Here is a 25,089-nt window from a genome sequence, read left to right as displayed (position 1 = left end):
CAGGGAAGACTTATACAAACCACTTAGCATATCTGCTCAAGACAGTAACTGCATGGCAAAGAGGTTGTGGTCAATATTGGTGTGATAGGAAGGAGGGAAACACTGAATTCTGAAATCATGATGACCCGTGTAAGGGACCAAGCAGCCATCCCCTTCTGTGGTTAGGAGTGGTTGAAGATCCTTCTTCTGCCCATACACTTATCACCCCAACACCACTAATGTGCTCCCACAGCTCTGCTCCTAAAACAGGAGCAAAACTGTTTCCTTTATTTAGGAAATAAAGATGTTTTCTTTAGTATAAAATCAAGCAGCTTAGACCAAAACACCGTCAGAATGAGGGCTAAACTGTCTGATTTTCATGGGAGCAGAGAGGGAAGGGTTAACCCCTACCCTTCAATGAGAATCTCAACAGTAATATTTTAGAGTAGTGTTGCCATTTGACAGTGAATATAAGCACATATGCTAATTATCCACAAAGGCTTTGCTGCCCAATTATATATATATATATATTTTAAAAAGGCCATCACATAGCATAGTGTAGCTCATAATGAAAACACGGACTACATGCACTGAATTAAATCACTTGCCAAAGGCGCATCTTTTCCTCCCTAAGTTCATGCCTGGAGTGCCTTGTTCACTGGCTTGCTTTTAAGGGTCTCCAGTTTCAAAGGAAAATGCAAGAAACCTTACACTAACTAGATAGGAGATGATCTGGTGGATGAAAATCATTCTAGTAGCACACACAAGGCTTCACAGATTCACCTCTTGGCATGAGAGATGACCACTCCAACTAGACCAAGGCATGTGATACAAAGCCAGTGACTATGAGATTTCTGTGATATTTGCACAGGCCACCTGTAGTATTACAGCCAGGGTGTTTTTATTTTGAATGCAACACCTCTGCCTCTTTTGACAGGCCTGAAGCACTAGGAGACACAAGGCAAGGCACCCTGAAAGCAGTGCACTGATTCCCTGTAGTTTTAGATGAGACTTTGAAAGACTAAATTTTGAATCAATATAAACCAATAATACGATGTGTCCAAATGCAATACAGTACGTACACTGTAAGAATTGACAGAGGAATACTTCTGCACTCCTTACTATATCCTTCTGATGCAAGCAAGGTTGTGTATTCCTCTTTTATATGCCAATCAGTTAATTTGGAGAGAAGCAAAGATCTTGGTTTTCACATGTGCTGAACACCTAATCCTTTTTTTGTCTGCACATCTGGAAAATCTGATGAATGTTTCCTGGTCTGAATCTTGGCTCTCATCCATATTGTAAACCGGATTTAAACTCAGATGACTTGCCTAAAGTGGTACATAAAGTCAGACGACTTCTTTTAGAAAAAAGAGCAACCTCTTCACTGAACCAAGGTTAGCAAAAGTTGTAAATACTCTGCAGTGAATTGGCACTGAACTGCAAGACACATAGTTCATCTAGGAACTTAATTATAAGTTCATCATACAAAAGGATTATAATTTGCTATGGGAGTTTCTGTTGTCTGTACGGATTTTCTGAGAGTTTTCCTCACCTGAAATGCATTGAAAAGCTGGACTTTGCAGGTCTCTCCTGAATGACTGAGGTTGAAGAATTTGAGCATCTTCTGACCCATAAAGAAGTTTGGAGGCAGGAACTCTCTCAAATCTTCTGAGCACTAAAAAAAACAATCAGTTTCCATGATGCAGAGATACAAAGAGACTTTACCTAGAAATAAAAATTCAAGACTTTTATAGGGAAAGACATTTGCTCGTAAAACCATGTACCCTAACTCCAAAGATAACACAGGAAGCACTAGGACTGAGGATATAATTTCTATTCTGCAAAAACAGCGTCACAAGATCTTTCTAAACCTGTTAGCCAGAAGTGGCCTGGGAGTTTATATTCAAGTGAGACTTCTCTGCCAACAGCAGACTGGTTATCTCCCATCTCCTATTACTTGTTCATGGCACAGAACCAACTGCTGAGTCAACAGCGGAACCAACTTTCTGCAAATCAGTCACTGAAATAAGAGTCAGATCCGACAGAACTTGGCTAGAAAGGAAATCTAGGAGCTTATTATTCATGTATAGGAGCACAACATCAGTGTTCTCTCCTAACTTTAAGCTCAGGGATGCCTCCCAGGTAATATAGCCAGCATGCTCCTTTTTCACTCCTTCACCAAACATTTAACTCTGGACTGTTGCTTGACGTCACTCTCTCTGACTTGGATCCACTGCACATGAGCGTAAGGAAGTCCAACAAGCAACACTGTTCACAAACTGGGAAATGCTCATGGGGTCTACAGATGCAAAACCCAAAGGTCACCAAATGGGGCAAGGTATTCAATTTAAGCTCCAGAAGGTATGGCCCTGGATGTACACTCAAGAAGATTATAGCCTAGTGAAGGGACACAGAGTAGCATCACCAGCACCCTGCTCAGACTGATATTACCTGTATTAAAAAATTTTGGTACAGTGTGTCCTTCAGCTGAAAAACTAATACCTTTCAATGTGCACAATACACTAAGGAGAAGGAAAGAACGTGGTGACTTAGCTTCAACCCTGTATTGTCCAGGCTTCTGCTCAAAATGTCCCAAAATCATAAAGTCATAGAATCATCTACGTTGGAACAGATCATCAAGATCATCAACTCCAACCAACAACCTTACATACCAAGTCCTATCACTAAACCATTTCCCTAGGTGCCATGTCCATGCGTCTCTTAAACACCTTCAGGGGTGGGGACACCACCACTTCCCTGGGCAGCCCATTCCAATGCTTGACCACCCTCTCCATGAAGAAATTCTTCCTGGCATCCCACCTACACCTCTCCTGGTGCAACTTGAGACATTTTGCTCACATCCTATCACTTGTCACCTCAGAGAAGAGACCAACACCCTCCTTACTGCAGCCTCCTTTCAGATAATTGTAGATAGAGATGGTGTCTTCCCTTCAGTCTCCTTTTCTCCAGACTAATCAAATAAATGCAGACCTCTGGCTCATTGCAATCAACACCTGGGCTAGACCTTAAAGAGATAAGAAACAGGAGTCCTGATTCGACCTCAGCCTATTGGAGATGTCTGTAGGTAGAAGAGCTGGAGGCTCAGACCTTCACTTCCCTGAACACATGGGTGCAGAGATTCAGCCATAGGATCCCAAGCCTCTCTCCTTGAAGCGTCCGGATAAACCACAAAATAGAAGTCAGGGATAAGTTCTTAGAACAATCATTTGTACTCCTACAGCTAAACAGTCAGACTAAATCAAAAGCAAATGTCCACAGTTGTCAGGGCTGAGTCAGCAGGTGCTTTTGATAAAACCATCATTTCTGCTCAGAAAGAACATGAGGGCTAGCCAAACACAAAAAGTTCTTGCACTCCAGCTCAGCTGGGGAGAGGGGTGAATGATTGTGTAAACAGAGCTGGAAGTTTTTTTCTTCTTATGAATACAGGAGACCAAAATATAAGTAATAGTTTAATTTTGCATTAAACTGAATTCCTTCTACCTCTGCAACCTTCAGTGATGTCCAGTTGAGAACCGAGTTCACATATTTTCATAAAAATGAAAAGCCATATTTTTGTGCTGTTTACTGCCCTCATTTCTAATGAAAAATTGCAAGCATTTTAAATGCTTTTCTTTTCTTCTGCTTTTTGGTTTGTTTTTAAATCCCAATACTCCATCATCCTATCCCTCCATTTTCTCTCCTTCAATAATATGGGAGAAAAGTAGAGAAGAGATAGAAAGTGTAATTAAACATTAAACTGAAAACACTGCTAAACTGAACGGTTTCCTTTTTTTTTTTTTAATTCTTGAATTTTTGTCTTAACAGGAAGTAAGAGGAAACAAGAAATGTGCTCATAAAACTATTTTGTCAAAAAGTACATAGCTGTTTGATGAAAAGTATTCTACCAGCTTGCATTTTCACAAACTTGTTACTTGACATTGCCTTCTTCCCAACAGGCATATAAGTACTCATTTCACAAGCTCAGTGAGTGGCAGAAATTCTCCTTCATCTCACACATCACTAGAGAGTAAAGCTCTAGATCCCATCCCTGCTATTGCAACAAAGGTTAAGTGTGGCTTAAAATATAACAAGAATGAGAACAAGAATTAACATGTGCTGTTAAGGCTTATTACTGTGCATTGATAAAAGGAAATTCTTCCTCCCACTACAGCCTTGAAAAAACAAAGAATAGTCAGATTATTTACTGACCCAGCCCAATTGCCAACCTCCTGTCAAAGCAAGATCAGCCTTCAGACCCTTCTGTCTTGTAGCATCCTGATATCATTTAAGGGAAATAGAAGGGACAGGGGAAAGTAAACTTAGAAATAATTGGTTTCAATTTAAATAGTTCTTTCTGGGAATGCAGAAGAAAAAAAGGAAATTAAATCAGCCTTTCAATTATCATAAAATAGGATTTCTTGGGTGTTTTTTGTCTTTTTATATTTTTAACTCTTAAATTGTCAAGACTTACTACATTATCTATCTATTTTTAATGATCTCTTCTATTATGATCCACCAAAATAATCACAGAAATCCACAACTGCTCCTTCCTGGACAAAGTCAGAAATGCTCATGCAGAATTGCTCAAGGTAAGTAACAGCAGCTTAATCCTCCTGTCAGTGAGTCCTCTGCCCAGAGAAACATCCCAATTACCCAGTGTCAAAGCACTACAGGTTAACAGTTCATGTTCATACCTACAATCAGTTTCCAAGTATACTTGGAGAAAAAATAGCTAGTTTTACTGAAAATAGTTTTGCAATCTCTTTACAAACAAGGGCTTTCATTTCACACTCCTTCCATTGATCACACTTGTCTGATTCAGAGCACACCATGACATCAGTTTCTAAAATGAATATTTCATTAAATTTGATACCAATTGTATAATGAGTAATAAAACCTTCTGGAAGGGTAATTTTTGGGCAAGGCAAAAGCTTTGGGGCTGAGAAGCATAATTAGACCTTACTGCAGGCAGTCTGGGGACTATTTGATAGATGACTTCTGTGATAGATCGCTAATGTATGCTTACATGTACTATACCAAGCTTGCTGAAGCACTTATTTTGCATCACTCTTTCTTTGGACTTTCAACAAATTGTTCTCTACCTTGACTTTGTGCCAACTGTGTTATTTCATTTTGTCTGAAGCCCAGTTCCACTGTTCCAAAGGCTCCCCCAGAAGTACTGAAGTAGTAAGGAAATGCTTTTAAGCAATTTCTAAGAATATCGTGGTTGCTTTTGTTTGTTCTGTTGTCATTGTTTTTGTTTATATATATATTTTTTACTCTGAGGGATTTTGTTTTGTTTTCCAAAATTATTTATCTTTGAGAACTAGCATTTCACAACTGTGTTCAAGCAGAAGTAAGTTTTCCCAGTTTGCAAGGATATGTTCACCAAATCAGATACCATACAGTAGGAGCCCAGACGGTGACATTATGCCACAGCTATGAGGTCATTGTAAAACAGTCTGTTTCACAGGAACACACTGACGAGTGATAATTTTACAAGGAAATTCATCATTCTGCTTCTTTCCCATTAGCCCACTCATTATTCTTGTTGGGTTTCCAAGCAGAGAGCAGGAGAGCAGCATACGCTAAAAGCTGCCAGCCATCTGAGAGCACAAGAAAACTTTCTTCCCTTTTCTCTTCCCTTACAGGAAACAACTTCCATAATGCAGTCAAGAAAAACAAAAGTAAGGAGGAATGTGGCTTAAGGCAGAGGCCACAATTGTGGGAAAGTAAGTTGGCAAGCCAGCTGTGGAGCATTGAGTCTTTTCATAAGCAGATTTCACTTATGATGGATGACAACATATCCAAGTATTCTGGCACTTACATAGGCACTGGTAGTCTGTAAGGAGATCATCTGTTTCAGTCCATTCCAGTGCTGCTCCAAAGTCATCAACACAGAAGGATTTCTTACTGTCAGGATCTTGCTGGGAAGGTCTGTACTGGCCTTGTTCATCACACTGCAAACCCTGCTTATTGCCTTGACAGTAAGTGATACCTGTTACGAGTAAACAGGAAAACAGAAGGAAGCCTGATGATGCTGTCACTGGTTTTCAGTGCACCAATAGGACAAAAAACTCTAAGTACAGCAGAGACTTTACTGAAAATTAATTTTCATAGTGTTTCATGCTTCAAAACACGCTAATTTCACTTCCTTGTTGTTACTGTAATTCACATTCCAAACATTTTCAGGATTTTCTGCCATGGAACCAATCTCCCTTGTTCTAAGCACAGAAAAGAAAAAACAAAAGTAAAACAAAGTAATACAGAAAAGGAATTGTATTTTCATATTGGTTTGTACTGTGTCTGTTGCAAAGGATTCCTGAAATGTAATGACGAACTGCACAAGAGCCATCACATCAATTTAGCTGCTACTAGAAATAAAAAATTCTCCCTGTCAGTGGAAAGTATTGTCCTCACTCTCTATTCTTAATGAATGAAGCACTTTGATTTTAATTAGCAGTATCTTCCTAACCACTTTTCAACGCAGTTTACAATTTCGAAACTTTTAGTAACCAGGTATCTGGGCTTCGTAGGGAAAGAAAACTGGAAATGTGAGCAACATCAAAGGCAGCAGCAGAAGATCCCAAGCGGACTAAAACTGGCAGGCTTAGTTAACCACTTTCATGCCTTCCATGTTCTTTGGAGATGCTACTGAAACAAGTGTGGCTTATCTGTGTACAAAGGAACCACCAGAGATTAGTCTGGCTTATCAAAATGTGCCAGCATCAGCATTATTTCACTTCAATATATTGAGCTAAGAGCTAGGATAGTTTAGGAAACACTTCTCATGCAGCTCAGACATTCTTACCACAGAGGCACAACATCTGGGAGGAAAATAAGGTAATAAGCAGAAAGGAAAACACTCCTGTTCTCCAATTTTCCTGTGCTATGTTTGTGAGTCAATATTTTATTTATTTATTTTTAATCTGACTGTTAATTCAGTAAACCCTTCAGGTTTTGCATGACAACAGCAAAGAAAGAAATAGAGAAGAAAGCTAAATGTGTACTACATAGCCCTTTGCAAAGGGCTGAGACTCACCACACAGGTAAGATGAACACCGGGCAGAGGCTTGGCTTTTTTCCAGACACTTGCAGTAAAGAAAACTACACCTAAGGAGTAAACTATAAAGCACCTGAGACCAATACCTACACTAGGAACAAAGATATGGAAGTGAAAATTGACTATACAGCCTGATGTCTTCTTTAGGCAAAAACTAATTCATGTCAGGTTGCATTAACATAAATCTGTATTTTTATTTCACCCAAGAGAATAGATTGAAACAAAACAAAGCAGTTCTGGTACTCACCCATATTACCATGAAACCCATTCTTACTACTTACTTTTTATTTTTATCCATGGGCTTAACAAGTGATATTCTTTATGGAACTGCATCCAAAAATAAGTAATTTAAAATAAATACACCAACTTTAGTGAACATATTAATAGTTGCTCAGAGAAGTATTTGTACCAAAACAGGGTCTTGAAAAAGCTGGACAAAATTTCTTTAGTCTTCATGAAAATGCCAATAAATGAACTATACAAGATGTTTCTCACTGACTGAATACCCAGATATCATTCCTCAGGACAATGAACACATTTTAAGGAATCACAACATCCTGGATGAGATTGACCACTCATTTTTCATGTATTTTGGGTCAAAACACCAGTTAGTTTGTTCCGTCCTTGAAAAATGTGTTCAAATATATGCAGAAGGGATCATATTCATATTAAAAAAAAAAGGATTTTTTTTTTTAATTTACAGATGAAAAATCCATTATTTATTTGAAGGCAGAATACAAAGAACAAGGACAAAATTAGCTCAACTTACAGTGATCAATGCTGAATGCCCCATAAGAGTTGGTAGTTTTACCCGTTGGACACTTGATACAAGAGGAATGTCCTGTCTGGTACTGGTAGTAACCAAGAGGGCAGGGAATGCATTCACCATTCTGGAAATGACTGCCTGAAGGACAAACAACTGCAAAGAGAAGAACTTTATTATTCTTCTGGAATCCAATCAGTTCAGGCTTTTGAACACCCATGTGTGCAAACACCATGTGTATATCAGGCTGGTGGACTTGCCAAGACTTCAAGCTTTCAAAATACGTATTTCTAAGTGGGATAATATAGGTAAACACTTCTTAAACATTTATTAAACTCACTGATGACTGGAATATGGCTGAATACTGTCAAATCCATTTGTAATAAGATAATACACTTTGTGGATGGGTTGTGAAAGAAAACAAAGGAACCCAAGCTACAAATAGAGTAACTTCTACAAACACTACAGACAGAAACAGGAAGACTCCAATGAGCATAAATTCCCAGAACATCATACAGAAACTCACCGCGTGGTAACACTTTCATTCAGAATGCCTGGAAATGAAATTTTTCGTAAGTGCTTCCAAGCTAAATAATAATGGCTGGATTAAAAGCCACTAGTTGTGCACATGACAACTCAAACACAAAACAAAAAGATATTCTTAGACTGAAAATACAGTTATTCTGAAAATATAATTTTCAGAACAAATCAGAAATAATATTTCCAGATGACCTGTTACATATTACAAAAAAACCTCTTCGTCTTCTGGAAGGTCATGCAATACTGTCTTTCCATCCAGATCATTCAGATGATCATTAAAGCAGAAGAGTCACAGACACAGTTGCAGGACAATACTTTTAGTTGTTATTTCACAGCTGCTTTCCAGACATAGATTTCCTTCAAAACAGTATCAAATGTATATTTTGGAACTTTGACAATGTACAAAACTTCATGTTTGTTCTTGCCCTACGTCTTGACAGCAGTTTAAGCTTGTCTTAGAGAGAAACCATAATGGAAAATTGGCCATCTCCACTACAACCCATATGATGAATTGCTGCTCTGGCCAGCACACTGGAATGTAAATTAATTTAACTTATTGGAGCACCTAAATTTTAATAGACTAAAAATAGAGCTAATATAAAAATGATCATATCTTCTTTCACCTGCTCTAAATGGTCCAATGGGAAAGTCTAGGATGAGGCTACAGAGAGACTGAAATTTTCCTCCCAGCTAGATATCAAGGCAATTGCTCTAGGTACAAAATATCTAAAATCCATTACAGAACCAAAAAAAAAAATCTGGATGAGGCAGGATTCCCTTTTCTCATGCGTATTACCTAATACCCAAGCGTGTCTGATACATTTTAAAGACATTTTCCAACACATGTAAGAAAGATCATAAGCATTGCAAATGAACAGCAGTACAAGAAATTAAAATGAAATGACTAATACATGCCTAAACTGAAGGCAAACTACAAAGGATGAGAGGGACTAATTAAGCAACTGAAGTTTTAAAAGGAAGAAATCAAGCGTTTCGAAGCACCCTCCTCCTTTTGTAGTTACAGTCATGATGCAAATATAACAGCTGTATCTCCTATCCTCTGTCCTTCTCCTTGAGGAAGCAAAATTGCCTTTTGTCTCACACATTAAGTTAACAAAAGGACACAAAGAATAGCAAAAAATATGGTGCAGAGAACCATGTTTTCTAGAATCTATAACTCTTGAAGGCATGTGTCACATCAGCTATCCATTACACTCAACACAAGTATGGGTAGGTTAAGTTTGGCTCTGGAAGTCAGACAAACCATCAAGCTCAACTCTTTCAGGCTTTCATTTGCTTTAACTAGGTAAGAAACTGGAGGATAGCCCCTAGGCAAAATCTCAGAGCTAACAACCGGATCCATACTTAATTTTCCTAAAATAATGGGGGAAAAGAAAAGAAAAGAATAAAATTAAAATAATACAATAAAATTAATAACATTTAAATTAAAAAATATATATATAGTAAAAAAAAATCTCCAAAAATAAATCCCTGGATGCTGCACATGAGCTTCACACTAAGCATGCTTATAAAGTGTTGCAACTTATCATTACCTAATGCTTGCACTACTCTTTCCTCCCATCAGATACTGGAAACTTTTGGAATATCACATTCTTGATTCATATAATTACTAATGAAGTCTTGAGCTGCCAGCGTGTCTATAAATCTAGCATTGTATTTGGTTTGGGTTATGCTCTGCTCAAAGCACTTCTGATAGAATTTACCCAGAATTCCAAATAATAAAAAAACAAGCATAAGAAAAATATAGTAAAACAAAGGTAACTCACAAACGGCCTTCAGGTTTTCCTCATGAAATAAACAGGGGGAGAGGGGAGGAAAAGAAGAGAAACAAACCAAGACAGGATAAAAGACCAGATTATGTATACATTTACACATACAGAATGCACACAATAAAACTAAACCAAACAAAAAACCTGCATCATAGAGGAACCAGAAACAGAATTCTTAAATCCCATGTTTAGATTAAAAACCACGGTCCTACAATATAAAACAGCATTCAACAGCATGTCCATCATGGCATCTTTGAATAGGAAATCTCTGCCAAAACGTGGAGCAGGAACTTCCTCCTTTCCACTTTTCTATGTCTGTTTTACTGAGTGCCTTCCTCTAAAGCTAGCTGATGCAAATGTCTACAAACTAACAAACAAGGCAAATTAATGTGCTGCTTCCTAGAGGCCTCTACCCCTGGCAGGAAATATTTGGCACAAAGATCCAGTTCACTGCAAGTTCTTTTGCCTTAAGTGATGGATTCTGCTTAATAAATAATGATACCTTAAATTAATACAACAGTACATCTTGGTAAGTAACTGAAAGTTTTTACATATTCTGGATTCTCAATAGGAGTTAATCTTTTTCTGAAAAATCATTTATTTTCTGTGAAAAATCATTTATTTTCTGATTTTCTGTGAAAATCATTTATTTTCACTGTTGTAATCAGCTGAGCATCTGAAAGCTGTCCTAACTTGAAGAGAACCACTGTACCAAGCAAAGAGCTAAATTCTTTTCAGGTGCTTTGAGTTTTCCTTGGGATCTCTAACTGATTAGTGTTGAAGGTTCACCTATCTGAAAATATTCCGTTTGGGAAAACTTATCCCATACCTGTTGCTCTTATATGTAGAACTGGCACATCCCTCTTCTGTTCCCCAGACATAATTAATATATCTCAAACTGACATCAGAAATGCACAGAATCACTGGAGGCTCATTGGGCCAACAAGGACAACCAGGGTTGCACTATAAGGGGGTTGATGTAGACAGAAGTAAGAGTGATCTGTCAAAGCAAAGGCTTTTTGGCAGCATGACCTGTACGCAGCAGTGCCAGGCACAGCCCCAGGGATCCTGTAAAGAGGCAGGCTTGGCAGCCCCAAGCAGGATGTTGACAGAAAGACAGCCCATTCCAGGGAAGCAGACTAAACAGAAGGAAAGATGATGAAAAGAGGGCAGAATTTAAATCAGGTCTGGGTGTTGGCCAGCACGGAGAAAGCTTCCATGTGAGCTGGCTCAAACTTGGCCCAAGAACTGACAAGCTCAGGACTTTTGACACTTTTGTAACTAGGTTTCTACCCTGGGTAATGTAACATCATACGACGTACTAACTACATTATCTTTGCAGAATCTTCTTATCAAGTATCATGTACAATAGAGACAGACCTTCTAACACCAGACAGGTCTAAAAAATTCCAAGAAGTGTTTGTGAAACCTTCTGTTCAATGTCATTGCCATCTGCAATGCAAAGACTGAACAGAAAGCAAAGCAATAATTCCCATCTCTCCTCAAATTTTTCCCTCACATCGATGCTTTATGCCTTCCACCTATTAAACATAAACATAAGTTCACTGATCATTTTCTAACTTTATATTGATTCCTAACATCATCAAAGAAGAGAAAGCTAAAGTGAGGCATACCACATCCTTGTGCATTTGGGGTGGTTTTCCCAGGAGTTGAAGTTCTTCTAAAACCACTTCTACATCCTAGCTGCACGCTCGGGGACAGATCAAATTCTTCATCCCGAGGAAAATCAATGAACGAATCTGCTAGGAATTGCTTGGAGTCCAAATACAGCTGAAATCCACCATCCTCAATCTCTTTAATAAATGCTCCAACGAGATTTTCTCCAACAATTGCTTTTTCTAAAAGGAGAAATAATACAGCAAAATAATATGAGATTCCTAATAGGGAAATGGACAACAACATAAAGACTGGTGAAGTTTAAATTAAAAACATAGGTGGATACAAATACAAAATACAAGCATGTTAACAAACAATGGATGAGAACGAATCTGTACAGTGTCTATGAGATTAAAGTACTAATCTTAGCATATGTGGAGGGTGCTAAAGAAACAATCATAGAATCAAAGAATATCCCAAGTTCATGGATTCGTGGGACCCATGAGGATCATCGAGTCCAACTCCTGGCTCCACACAGGACCACCCAAAAATCAAGCCATATGTCTGAGAGCATTGTCTAAATGCTTCTTGAACTTTGACAGGCTTATAGAATCATGGAATGGTTTGGATTGGAAGGGACCTTAAAAGAACATCTAAGTCCAACTCCCCAGCTATGGGTGCAAACAAAAAATAGTAAATTCAAAAATTAAAGCATTGAAGAAATATGATTTCTGTGTTAAAAACACTTAGCAGATGGATTGTCTGACATTCAGATTTGTTCCTGTTGTTTCAGTGTGTATCATTGACTTCTTGTTTAGCATTTTATATATTTGGTTTTGAAGGCATCTGTAACAACATAATAACCAGCTTCTGTCACACTACTGAAATTCAACATACCCAACTATCCACAGTTGCTGAAGCTGGTGTTTAAAGCTGGAAAATAGTGAGGACCTTTCCTACTTTCTATGTCCCCAGCTGCCTAGGCAGCTTCTCTCTCTGATGATTTGCTCCAGAACAGTTTCCAGCATTAGAGAAAGAGCAAATTCCCCAGTTTGGCTGCACAAGAAACGCTACAATAAACAGTATTCCCAGAGGATTTTGTTTGTTATCGTGTTCTGTTTATCCCTGCAGGCTTTATAGCATAGAACTAAATGTTGTATGGTTTCTGAGGACCTCCTGTAGCTACAGGTGATGTACAGCCCAGTAACCCAGCAAATGGGAAGCCCTACACACTACGTACTTTGGGTTTTGCAAGCACACCGATGACCTTGGATGTTGAATTTTCACAGGGAGGATGTTAAATACGTAAAGAGAATGCGAGGAATGTTACACCTCGCACACTGCACAAAGCTTATTTATGCTGTGACTGATGTGTCCAAGGCAAATAGATGAGCATACTGCTGCACTCTCACGTGGCAAGTTTCCCAACTTTGCTCTGAAGCCCGTGGGCAGCTTCTCACTTCTCAAAGCGAGGACAGAATTTCACAGCTAGGTACCAGGCTCTGACTATGCAGTGCTGCCCACCAGCCTGTGCTGAACAGACCACAGCCCTACCGTGCTTTTTCTGAAAGATCATTCCAGACTTTTAGCACTGACAGTGCAGGTGCCCTCTCTGTCTGAATGTTGGTCTGTAGCTGCTTGCTGTCATGCAGGTGTTGTTTCCCTCTTGGCAAAGGAGGAACTTGAGGCTTTTACACTTATGGGCTAAAGAAGCGAACAGACCTTGTGTAAAAGCAGACATCTGTGTCCTCGTGTTCTCTGTTCTCTGTTTCCTTCAGCTTTAAGCAACTTATCCTTCTGCTGCACTGGTACATAATGCAATCAACAAAATCGCATTCTATTTTGTTCAACCCCAGGCCAAAACGATACTTAGCTCCTGAGGAAGTAATTGGAGATTACCACATAACCCATAACTATTTGCAAAGGTTTTACCAGAAATTGTCTCATAAGTGGAAACAGGAATAAGTAGATTAGCTTTTTATTCAAGCAAATACCCCTCTGAATTTTCTAATAACTAGCTGTAAAAAAAGCAAAAATAACCTACAAATGACAGCTGGAGGGAATTCATGTGTAGAAAAGAAGCAAAGAGTCAAGCCAGAAAGAACCCACTGAAAGAAATGAAGTTCCTTTAGTTAAGAATATTTCCCTGTGTTAAAATATTCATAAGACTATCACTAAACGTGACCCTCCTGTGAGGGTCCTATTATGTGTCTATGTCTATATGGTGTCCATTGCAGGCACAATATATAAACAAGTGTTTAACTACAGTAAACATGTTCATACGCAGCAAGCAGACAGGTAAGTCTTGGAATTGTTCTCAGGAGAGAGCAATCCAGCACCGTGCGAGACATCCCAGCCACAGACTAGCTGGTAACATTGTACACACATCATCCACAGCCAGGAAAGGAGAAGTCCTGAGCTGGGACCCAGGTGCAGCACAGCTGCCTTGGTTCAGCCCTTCCAGCAAGGCTGGCCAGCCTGGGGCCATGCTTCCTGGCTGACATGGGACCTGGCTTCGAGTCCGTGAAAAGCTTCCTGGGACCTTCAGCATGCTGTAAAGCATGGCAGTGCTTCCCTGGTTTTGTTCCTGCTTTGCTGCACCATTTTGGCATTTTAAACTACTAAGCATCTCATATGTTAGATTTATTGGAAGTCCTTACTAAGCATTTCTTCAGAGCCTGGTAAACCTTTAGGGACTTGGACTTCCATGATGACAATACATCTTTTCTCATACAGAAATGTCCTGCATAGGTACATCCTCTGTTGTGCAGTGGGAAGAAGTCTGATTTAAGGTTTACTCCCATTTGAACAAATAATGATTTTAACTGGAAAAGGATCACAGTTACCTAGAGTTCATATTGGCCAAATGAGAGAGTGACAGACCAGAACAAAGAGAGGGGAAAAAAAAAAAATCTTTAAAGAATACACAGAGGGGGGAAAAAAAAAAAAAAAAAAAAAGCTTAAAATTTTGGCAGTATAAGGGACAGGGATTGATTTCCTCTAATCTCACTGATAGAAACTGTTTACTATATGTTCATCCAGCAAAAGTTCACTTTTATAATCATTAGTATTTTTGTTCATTGAACAGAAAAGAGAGAAATTGCTGTAAATGCTCCTCAATTTTTTTAGAACTGAGGTCTAAGCTATCAAGCCAAACGGCATAAGATCCCTCAGGAAGAGATTTCCATAACATTAGAATTTAATACATGAAAAGGTCTGTGAGAAAAAAAATGTAATGAAGAAGTCATGAATTATTTTGATTTAAGGTTCTTCATTGGGAACACATGCATGCTGTGCTTCTGTTTAGCAATTAGTAATTTTTTCTCAGCTTCTTCACGGGGGAAGTAAAAAACAACACACACACACACACACGAGATTTATCCTTTACCCATAGAGAAGCTAGGAAAAGATCTAAGCAATTTTAATAATGCAGATTTTCAACTGAGAGAGCAAATTTACTCACTCATTGCGCACATACACCAATGATGACGCAGACAATAACTCAAACAGAAAGACCCAAAGCTGTTTTAAAAGGTAATGGAAGTTGATGGTGCCAAGAGTATACAGACAGCGTGTTTACAGTTGTCTGATCTCCCCAGACTAGACTTATGCTACCTCTTCTGAAACCATACAGTCATTCCCTGAAGACCAATTTTAAATACTATGGGAAAATTATAGTGTGGAGAGGGTCAAAAATGCAGCGTTCTCAATGCAGAATGGTTTCAGAAGTAAACTGCTATATAAACCCAGAAAAACTTGCACTTTGATCCACCTTCTACAGACCACTTAATATCCATGTTTTCTTTATGATCTGGTACAACTGAATGGAAGTAAACACAGACACTATAGCCAGGAACCACACGACCACTGCACATTCCGCTCAGGTCCTGAAGACTTTTGAACTTGGTTCTGATCAGGCTGTAGGGCACAACTCTCCATGCCTCAAAATTAGAGGGAAGAACATGTGCAAGGAGAGTTATTTATATTTAGAGCTGGGAACATCATTGCAAATCTGTATAACTAGAGAAAAGCTGGCATAGAGGACATTTCAACTTGGGATGTGTCTTTTACTTCTTTTATTTTAAAGGGAAATTCCAACTCTTTTGAAAGTTCTTTACACTGTCTCTAACTCATTTTAAACCACAGTGAAGATCTACCAGTCAATGGACTCTGCATCTTTGCTCTAGGACTTACAAGGTAAAGGTAATTCTTTAGTGTCAAAGGTAATGTAATGAAAAGAAAAAGGAACAAAACCAAGAAAACCACATTTTGAAGAAATTACTTATCTTTTTGGCAATATGTGAATTGTGTTTCTCTGAGTACAATGCGATAAGGAACACAATCTGCCCACTGGAAATTAACCTCCAGGACAGTTCAGCTCCTGACAGATAAAGTAATTTTCAGTGACAGTTAAAGAAGCTGGGAGAGGCAATGCTATCTGAAAGCAATACTCAATTATATCTGCTTTTCACACTGCAGTCACAGCCTGAAAAATATAACACCAAAGGTTCAGAAACACACCTCCAGTGTTATAAAGAAAGACCCTGTCAGTGAGCATTTGCACTGCCTTTTTAGTGCCTCCCAAGAGCAGACAGGGGGAAACCAAACAGTTAGGAAGCAAAGCAGGCTTGATTCACAGAAACATCAGAGATAAACTTACCAATATAATGTAAGTCAGGGAGAGAAGTTGCTGGGATGTTTTCCAGCTGAGTCCTCCACGTGACATTCACTCCCAGGCGGTCCACACTCACACATTCAACATAGACAGAGGAATTGTCACAGACAGGAACTGAGACAGTATTTCCAAATGCATCTACCTTGAATTCAAAATTAAATGAAATTAAGGTTAGTCAAACTTAGGGTCTTCTAATCATATCTTTCCATGCTCATTTGCACTGTGCTATGCTCAAGGCAACATTTTCAAAAGGGACAGTAAGAACAGAAATAGAATTAGAAGAATATAATTTTAGCAAGTTATTTACTCACTATAAGAAGAGTCAAAATGTTCACTTCCATCAAAACATATTTTAATAAGTATTGGGCTGATGCGATATGACTTCTATGGCTACAATTAAACTAATCTGTTGACATGGGCAGTGAGTCTAAACATCCTATTTTCCTAGTCATCCATATAAGAGATTTCATAGTATTTTCAGCTCTTCCCTCTCTTTCAAAGATGCAAAGTTCTAAGTATTCAAAGTATTCTATGTCTCAACATTCATTTATTTATTGAATAACAAAGAATAAAGAACTGAAATTACCTGGAGGTGACAGAAACCACGAGCCTTCAACTCATCTAAAATAAGTATCTGGAATGCCTCGAGTAATCCAGAGTAGTCAGAACTACAAGCCTTCTGAGGAGGTAGCAGTAGTTGAAAGTGTGTTTGAGCTTGGACTGTCTGAAATAATTGGAGCTCTAAAAAATAAATAGAAGGGCATTTATTAGCCTCACTATTTAACATAGAAACTGACTTTTGAAGTTGCTTTGAGGAAAAGATGACATTGATTTGCATTTTGATCTTTCATTAATAACATCTCCCCTTTACTAGGTGAAAACAATGGAGTTGTCCACAGTGAATAATAAGCAGAAAGAGTGCTTGATAAATATGTATTTTGTGTGCTACAGAAAAAGTCCAGATTATGTAGTTATATAATAATAAAGATATATTCTACACTGGAGCACTAACTCACAGAAGGATAAGGAAAGATTTTGACCACTATTGATGATTTTTTACAAGCCTTGGCAGATACGAATGTCCAGAGAACTAGATGAAAGCTGGCATTATGCCAGTAATCAGAAAAGAAACAGAAAAACAGGAATTATTGGTCTGTCAACCTTCATTTCTCTCAGCTAAAATCAGGAACGAGCTGATACAGGACTTCTATTTAAAAAGAAAATGAATAGTTACAGCAATTAATACTAATTCAAATGGGCTTTCAGAAACATAGCCTGTTAAATTAACTTGGATTCAAGCTTTGGGAGAGAATAAATTTGACTGCAGAATAACGGCTTTGACATGGACAACTAACAAGGGCCTTCTGATTTTTTGAGAGCAAACTAGAGTGACTCAAATCACACAGACCATTGAGAGACCCATGAAGTCATCAATCTCAAAATGGAAATTTATCAAAACAGTTCTTAGACAGGAGGGGAAAACAAAACAAACAAACAAAAAAAAGTGAGCATTTCTTGTCTGAATTATGCTGATCACAAACGTCTTGGAGACTTTGTTCTCTCAGATTCAGCACAGCTTATCCAGCAGCCTGGAGAAGTGGCAGAGCACTCCCTCACTCCCTAGTTCTACAGAGCTCACTGCATTACACACAAGCATGGTTGCTGGAGCACAGTTCCCAGTCCCTTGCTCCCAAAATGAGTGTGGAAAAGTCTGAAGAAAGTCCAAGGAGAGTGGTAGGGAGGACCAAAGGACACAAAAGCCTGCTTCCTCCTGAAAGGCACAAAGCCCTTTATCTGTTTAGTTTATCATAGAGTAATTAAAAGCTGACTTAACCACAATCTCTAAGTGTACACATAAGGAACAGGAAATAAGGTTTTTAAGAGTGTGGGTAATTATCCATTGGAACAAATTGCTAAGTGGTGTGGTGAATTCTCCATTATTGTGATTTTCATTGAATGACCATCAGATGTATTTTTTTTTCCTCCTCTATTTCAAACACAAATTGCTGAGGGAAGTCTCTTAGCTTGCATTAAACAGAAGCTTGTATTAGGCTGCCACACACTCCCCTCTGGCCTTATAAACAGTTATTTGGGCATAACAGGAAAGCATGAAAATTACCTCATAATATGGTACAAAAATGTACCAAACATGTTTAAGGGCAAACAAAAGCCTCAATCTGAAATTCAAAGTTTAAAATTGTTTACATTGGGAACAGGAGACCTTGGGTACGAGTAGAGATGTGTCAATACAGGAGTTTCTAGAAAACACGTGTAGCCCAATCTGGAGATGAAGATCTGTTGCAAACTTGACATCAAGATCTGCATTTCTCAAAGTTAGGCAGTGCTATGATATGCTGTATTGATTGGAACTTATCTCTGTTTGAAATAATCGAAAAGGCTGACATTAAAACCCAATTACACGCATTCTGAATAGACAACTGATTCTTCCAAGATTTAAAAGGGTGTGTTTGTTTTGTTTTGTTTTTATTGAAAGAAAAATGGTTTTAAAAATGCTGCAAGTCATCTAACAGAGAGAATAATCCTAAAGAACAGACTGCTACAGAAAGATGCAGAAGTAACAGTGACATGATTATGCAAATAAACATTCAGGTTCTGCCAAATTCAAACATCTGGTGCTCATCTGTTCCTCAAGGGCTAAGTGTTTCCATCAGAATCACTTCATGGTGCCAGCGTCTTTTAACTTGCAAAGGAAAATCTGCATATAGATTGAATAACTATTTATAACTATGCTGTTACAGAAAAATGGGACTGTTTCTGGCATAGCCAGTCAAAAGGCAGCGATGAAGATGGCAGAAGACAGGACTAATCTACTGCACCTTAATTTAGAAACTCCCATATAACTGTGTCCTATCACTGTAACTCATAATATAGCTTCATGATGAAAGAGGATTTTTGAACACCCATTTACATTGCTCTGTGCCCTTCCCAACCCATGGCAGTCCAGACGTACTTTGGCAGGCCTGGTAGAGCGGGGCAGCTGAGACCCATCGATGCTGCAGCAAATCGCACTGAAACGACGTGCTGGAGTAAGCACTGTGGAAGCCTTGGCGACACACCAGCCAGCACTGCTGAACGCCTGACGTTTGCTCAGAAACCTTTTCGCAAATCACAGCTCCGTTGAGAATAGATGAGGCACCAAATGGCAGAGCACACTGGGGACCTTTAGGCAGGGGAGGAAATAGATATATTAGCAGCTTACTGTGAAACACTTGTAGGAAAATGTCCTCATAACCCTCATATCAACAAAGATAACCTAGACAGCACCCTGTGCATTTCTCACACATACCAGCTTAGATCTGGTTTGACATCAGCCTGGTCCGGTTTACTAATACTGATGAAAAGACTTGTACTGATTTTGATGGGTAATGCACTGGGTACAGAAAGATACATGCATGGTTTATAACAACAAATAAGTTTTAAACAGTTATGAATAGATTTAAGCAGGAAATGATAAGAAGGGTTCTTACCATCAACCTTCACAAAAGATATCCAGTGGAAACAGGCAGGGCCAAAAAAAATCTCAGTTTTCTTTAGAGTGGAGTTTCAAGATCAAAAACTCATGATTATGGTGCCTTCAATAGCACCAGGATATTTCTGGTGACCCAGCAGATCCCTAGCTGTGATACACAGCTTTGGAATTAGAGTGCGAAATCTACCCTATCAACTCACTCTGTATCAACACAGTCATTTCAAACCTGCTAGCCCACTATAACGAACTATAGGCTAACTACCATAATTGTTAACTCCTACTAACAAGTACAAGCCAACCGCTTTGTTCAACATTAGCCAGATCCCAACCTACTTCCTGAATATATCTAGTAATACTTAAGCACACTTCTCAGTTCCAGAACTACAAAACATAAAGAAAGAAATAAAAATGACTACCTCAATTCAAAATAAATATAAAGAAATAAAGTTCTAATATCCTAAAATGCATTTATTTTGTGTATATGTAGATCATTTTCCAAACAACAATGCCCAGATCTGTCCCAACCTCCCTAGTTGCTGGAGGACTATTATTTTTGTAATAACTCTGTAAATGGGGACTCTATGTTCTTCCTTTTCACTCCTTGACTCTACATCCAGTCTTTTTACTTTTTTTTTTTCTCAGTAAAGTTGCAAACCTGTCATCCTTCCTTTATGAATATGAAGTGTTAATAAACCTCCAGAGATTTTGGGGCTAAAGGCTATCATTGTAAAAGATAGTAATACTTATCCTGACCAATGCAAACTACATCCATTACACGAAAATGCTATTATCTTCTTATTCAAAATTAATAATGAATAAATATTAATCAGTCTGTGATCTCCTTATTACTCTAACACTTTTTTTTTTTATTTTAAACCCAGCAAGGCAAATCCAGTCTCAGCCCTATGCTGCTTAGGTCTTGTACTGCCTGTCTCAATAAGAGTTGGTGTGTAAACTAAGAAAAGACAGCCCACCAAACACATATGGGGGATGGATGGTTTTCTGGTTTAGTTCACAGTTTTCAGTTCAAATCACTCACCAACCAGTCAAGACAACTGGTATTTTGTTCATTTATCCCTCTACAGTTATCACCTTCCTTACTGTCATTGTCAAGCCTGCACCATTTTTTCATTCTTTTCTTTCTGACTCAATTTCTTGGTCCTGCAGGAATGAACCAGAATCAAGTTGAATATTGGCACTTCTTTCACAGGTGTTTCTAAAGATTTCCTAAAGGAAAGTACTTTCTCTAAAGGCTCTCTCCTCTCTGTCTCCACTCAGAGCTGTGGAAAGTGGGCCTGAGGACAGGAGGTGCATGTGGGGACTGCTAGGATACTTGGCATCAGCTCTCTGGTGCCTGTCAACTAGAAGAGCTTGGATTCTATCTCTGATGGAAATGATTAATCTAATGAAAACCTCATTGCAAACATTGGGCACTCTGAAGTTACTACTTGCTGTTTACAGCTGTCTCTTCAGATGTTGCAGGAGAAGTTTATTGGATTCTCCCACCACAACAGCTTCTTTTGCTGACAAGATATCCAAGATAGTGAAATAATACTCCCTTTTCTCTTTCCTGAACAATTATTAGTAGTTCCCAGGATGAGGATGGACAAACTGAGAGGAAAATAACTTTTTCTTCTTTATTTTTATCCTGTAACTAAGTTGTTTAGCATGAAGAAGTTCCCTGCTTTTTCAAAATCCAGAAAAATCATTAAAGATTATTTCAGTGGTATATCTATGCACAAAATAACAAATGTTTCCCAGTAAAGCCAAGTTTCCACTACATTTTTGAAGCAGGTATCTGTCTCTCTCACTTCAGTCTTTTTAACAATGAATGTTGTCAATCATTCAGTCACTATTTCCTCTAGGAAAACTACAGTGTTACAGGATCCCAAGAAACAGCAAATGTGCAAACAGAATGCAAAATCATCTGAGGGCCCTATCTCAGTGTACGCCTACACCTTCTTTAAATCGTATTTCATAAGAATCCTTTGGAATTTAGGAGGAAATCCAGAAAATGAGCTTTTGTGAAGATGAGAAGATATGAAAGACTCGCATTTAAAATTAATTCTGACTTTTCTCTGGCATACTACAAGCTCTTCCACTTTTCTCTGTTCACTTTCAGAGTTTATCAGGAAGTCAGTCTGCTCTACGGAGTGTCATGCATCATGTTGATTTCCTCCACCTGGTCCAAACAAATTGGTGAATAACTACTACACAGTCCAGTGTCTCACAGAAGTCCTAGCCCTTAATCTGAAGGCAGGATGGCAGCAGCACTGCATTTGTTGGACTAATAAACTCTGTTTCTCTGAAGAGCTAGAAAGCTGCATGTGGCTGTACTGCCCTAGCTCTGGAGCTCATTTCTTCAGAGCTTGGTTGGGCACCTCCACATAACACCACACTGTATGGGGCAGATATAACCCTGTGATCTCGTTGTGGCTTCTCAAACAATCCTATCCTCAAAATTGTCTATTCGTACAAGAGAGTTCAAAGAAAATGATGTTGTAGGCTGTTTCCAAATTGGCTGAGGAGTTATCTAATTGATTAAAATGCTTTACAGCCTGTCTGGCTGACACCATCAGCTTGAGATACACATTTTGCTCATTATATAGCGTAATCACAAAAGGAAACCTAAGCAATTTCTTATTATGTGGCCTCATTTTCCGAAATCTACCAACAGCTCTCATCTAAAAAATGTAAGAGCTATGGAAACAGTGGTGTCCTGCAGGCACTGGCTCTTGAAGGTTTTCTTTTTACATCTTCAGTTTCAGTTAATCATTGCACTTTGGAGCATGGCCTTGTAGAAAATTTCATTTGTTCTGCTTCACTTCAGTGATGGGGAGATGTATAAAGACCATTGGAAATAAAAGTTATCCAAATGTCTGCCATTTGGACATCTCACTGGAAACCATGAGTGAAATCCAGTACTCTGTAGCTCTCATAACACAGGAAATACTCTGTGAATATGTAGTGTTTTGGCACATCCTTTTCACAATTCTGACCACTAGCCAAGAGTAGGAATGGCAGAAGCATACATTTTTTAAATTTTATTTTAGTCAGTTGAATGGCTTTTAATCCCAGCGCCAGCTCACACTGGAACAGGTTCAAGTTTGCAGCAAACTGTTCAGGTGGACTTTTAGCTAAGTTTAACAGCCCTTTGATTTACCCAATTTTATGACCAAGGAAATGTCAAAGATCTAGACCCTTCTCCTTCTCCATGACAAAGTACTTGAATAAAATGGGACATCATGCCCAGATAGGTCTGAAATCTGCTATAATACAAAAATAATCATACTAACAGCAAAAATATAACGGTCTGAACAAAGAAGCTTAAATACAACTAAATACTGGAAAAAGTTAGGATCTGAGTCTAGTTCCAGACCTGAACTTGCATGGAAGCAAAATGCCTCAAGCATCAACTCACTTTCACATGCAGGTCTTCCTCCGCTTACTCGTGTCCCAGGCACCTCTTCTCCGTTGTCGAACACACACCAGCAGCTTTCTTCATCCTGGCTGCACTGCACGGGTGAGAACATCCCCTTGTCCCCTTCACACTGTGGGATGTAGCCTTTACCAGCTTCTCGTAAACTGGTTTTGGACTTCAACGTATTACAGAAACTAGGACCTTTAAAGAGAGGAAAATCATTGCAAGATGCAGAACAGAAGGCAGCAAACTGATAATCTGGAAAAAAAATGAATTATAGTAATAATTTAGTATGATCCTGTTCTGTTTAGGATAGTAGTTAATTTCTAAACTATTCTGTACTACAGTACAGAATTGTCCTAGACACTTCAACAATAGTGCTTTTAGCACTATTAAAAATAAAAATATAAGGGGACACAAAATCACAATTAATGTGTATCATTACAGAAATGTGTGAAATTTTAGTTCCACTAGGAAATGTTTTTTGTTTGTTTGCTTGTTTTTGGTTTGTTTTGTTTTTTTGTTTTGTAAAGACTAAAGTGCATGATAAAGTGCGAGAAAATGGTGGAAAAACTACAAGATGCAATATTGATTTATTTTGCATTAACATCCTTTCTTGCCATAAATTTGACAGTGCATCACTTAGAAGCTCACATTTTGAATTTAAACAAAATAAAATAAAATAAGCATTCTGTTTAGTAAGAATTTTTGAGCAAGGTCATTTGAAATATAGTAATACTATAATTATTTAGCATTTTAAAATGGTCCAAATGTCCCAGTTTAGTACCTTTAGAACACAACCCTATACATATGCAAAATCACACAAACAAGCAATATTTATGGTTTCCCACAAATAAAAAAGACAGGGTCATCTGCTTGAGGAACTATCCACACACAAGAAGATCCAAAAAGTTCAACCCCAGCTTGCAATGAAGTTAGTATTTACTAATTTTGTTCATCCACAAGTGCTGAAGTAAGCTTTTAAAATTGCGTGGTGATTCAGGGAACCAATGTACTTGTTAATTCCTCAGTGAACGTGCAGTTATTTATCCCCCATCAGGTCTGCTGCATGTCTTTGCCAGACTCGTGTCATTAGGCCATCAATAAGAAGAGGATAGCAGACTTGCTGGGTCAGACCAAGGCATCATCTAAACTTGTTATCCTATCTGAAGAAGCGAAGAAATGAGCACTGCAGGCTCTTGAGCTGCCTGTACTGCTCAGAAAAAGCAGAGCCAGGGCATTAGCTTCATTTGGACACCTCAATTTCTATAAGCAGGAATTCTTCAACCTTTTGGATGAACCATCTCTGATGAGACCTCAACAGTGCTCTGTCTTTATTTGAAGGCAATATAAAGATAATATAGATTTAATCACATTCCATAGAACAGTTGTGGACTGTGTAAAATGTCCACATTCTGTTTCAGGCTTCAAATAGTTCTGCCCGGCTTCCTGTAACAGTTACCTGTCTCACTCAGTAGCTCCTCAAAGTCTAGCTTTAGGCACAAGAGCTTGTTTTCCTAAATGCTTTCTTCAGCAATGTCTGTCTCTGTCAGTTGAAGGGAGACATATGTTCTTAAAAATTAATTAATTTAGGTCCCAGAACTTAATTCATACCACCAAGTCAGTATTGCTTGTCAGTGCTAGGTTAGAGGTTGAACTAGATGATCTCAGAGGCCTTTTCCAACCTGAATGATTCTGTGCTTCTCTGACTCCCTTATTGCAAGTGGATCAGTTCCTACAGCTCAGAA

General features: G+C 38.5%; 1 protein-coding gene across 1 annotated transcript in view; it reads right to left on the bottom strand.

The window, feature by feature from the left end:
- Positions 1–25,089, bottom strand: part of TG (thyroglobulin) — a 155,389-nt gene that overhangs the window by 107,600 nt on the left and 22,700 nt on the right. Inside the window, exons 16-23 of the mRNA XM_035561698.2 lie at positions 23,342–23,542; positions 19,402–19,611; positions 17,017–17,171; positions 16,416–16,572; positions 11,773–11,997; positions 7,815–7,964; positions 5,810–5,980; positions 1,535–1,657 (exon numbers count right to left, since the gene is read on the bottom strand). Of these exons, the coding sequence (XP_035417591.1) occupies positions 1,535–1,657; positions 5,810–5,980; positions 7,815–7,964; positions 11,773–11,997; positions 16,416–16,572; positions 17,017–17,171; positions 19,402–19,611; positions 23,342–23,542 (1,392 nt within the window). The remainder of the gene's footprint in view (positions 1–1,534; positions 1,658–5,809; positions 5,981–7,814; positions 7,965–11,772; positions 11,998–16,415; positions 16,573–17,016; positions 17,172–19,401; positions 19,612–23,341; positions 23,543–25,089) is intronic.

This window comes from Cygnus atratus, chromosome 2, assembly GCF_013377495.2.
Source record: "Cygnus atratus isolate AKBS03 ecotype Queensland, Australia chromosome 2, CAtr_DNAZoo_HiC_assembly, whole genome shotgun sequence".
Lineage (NCBI taxonomy): Eukaryota > Metazoa > Chordata > Aves > Anseriformes > Anatidae > Cygnus > Cygnus atratus.
This window is presented reverse-complemented; position numbering and strand designations above follow the sequence as displayed.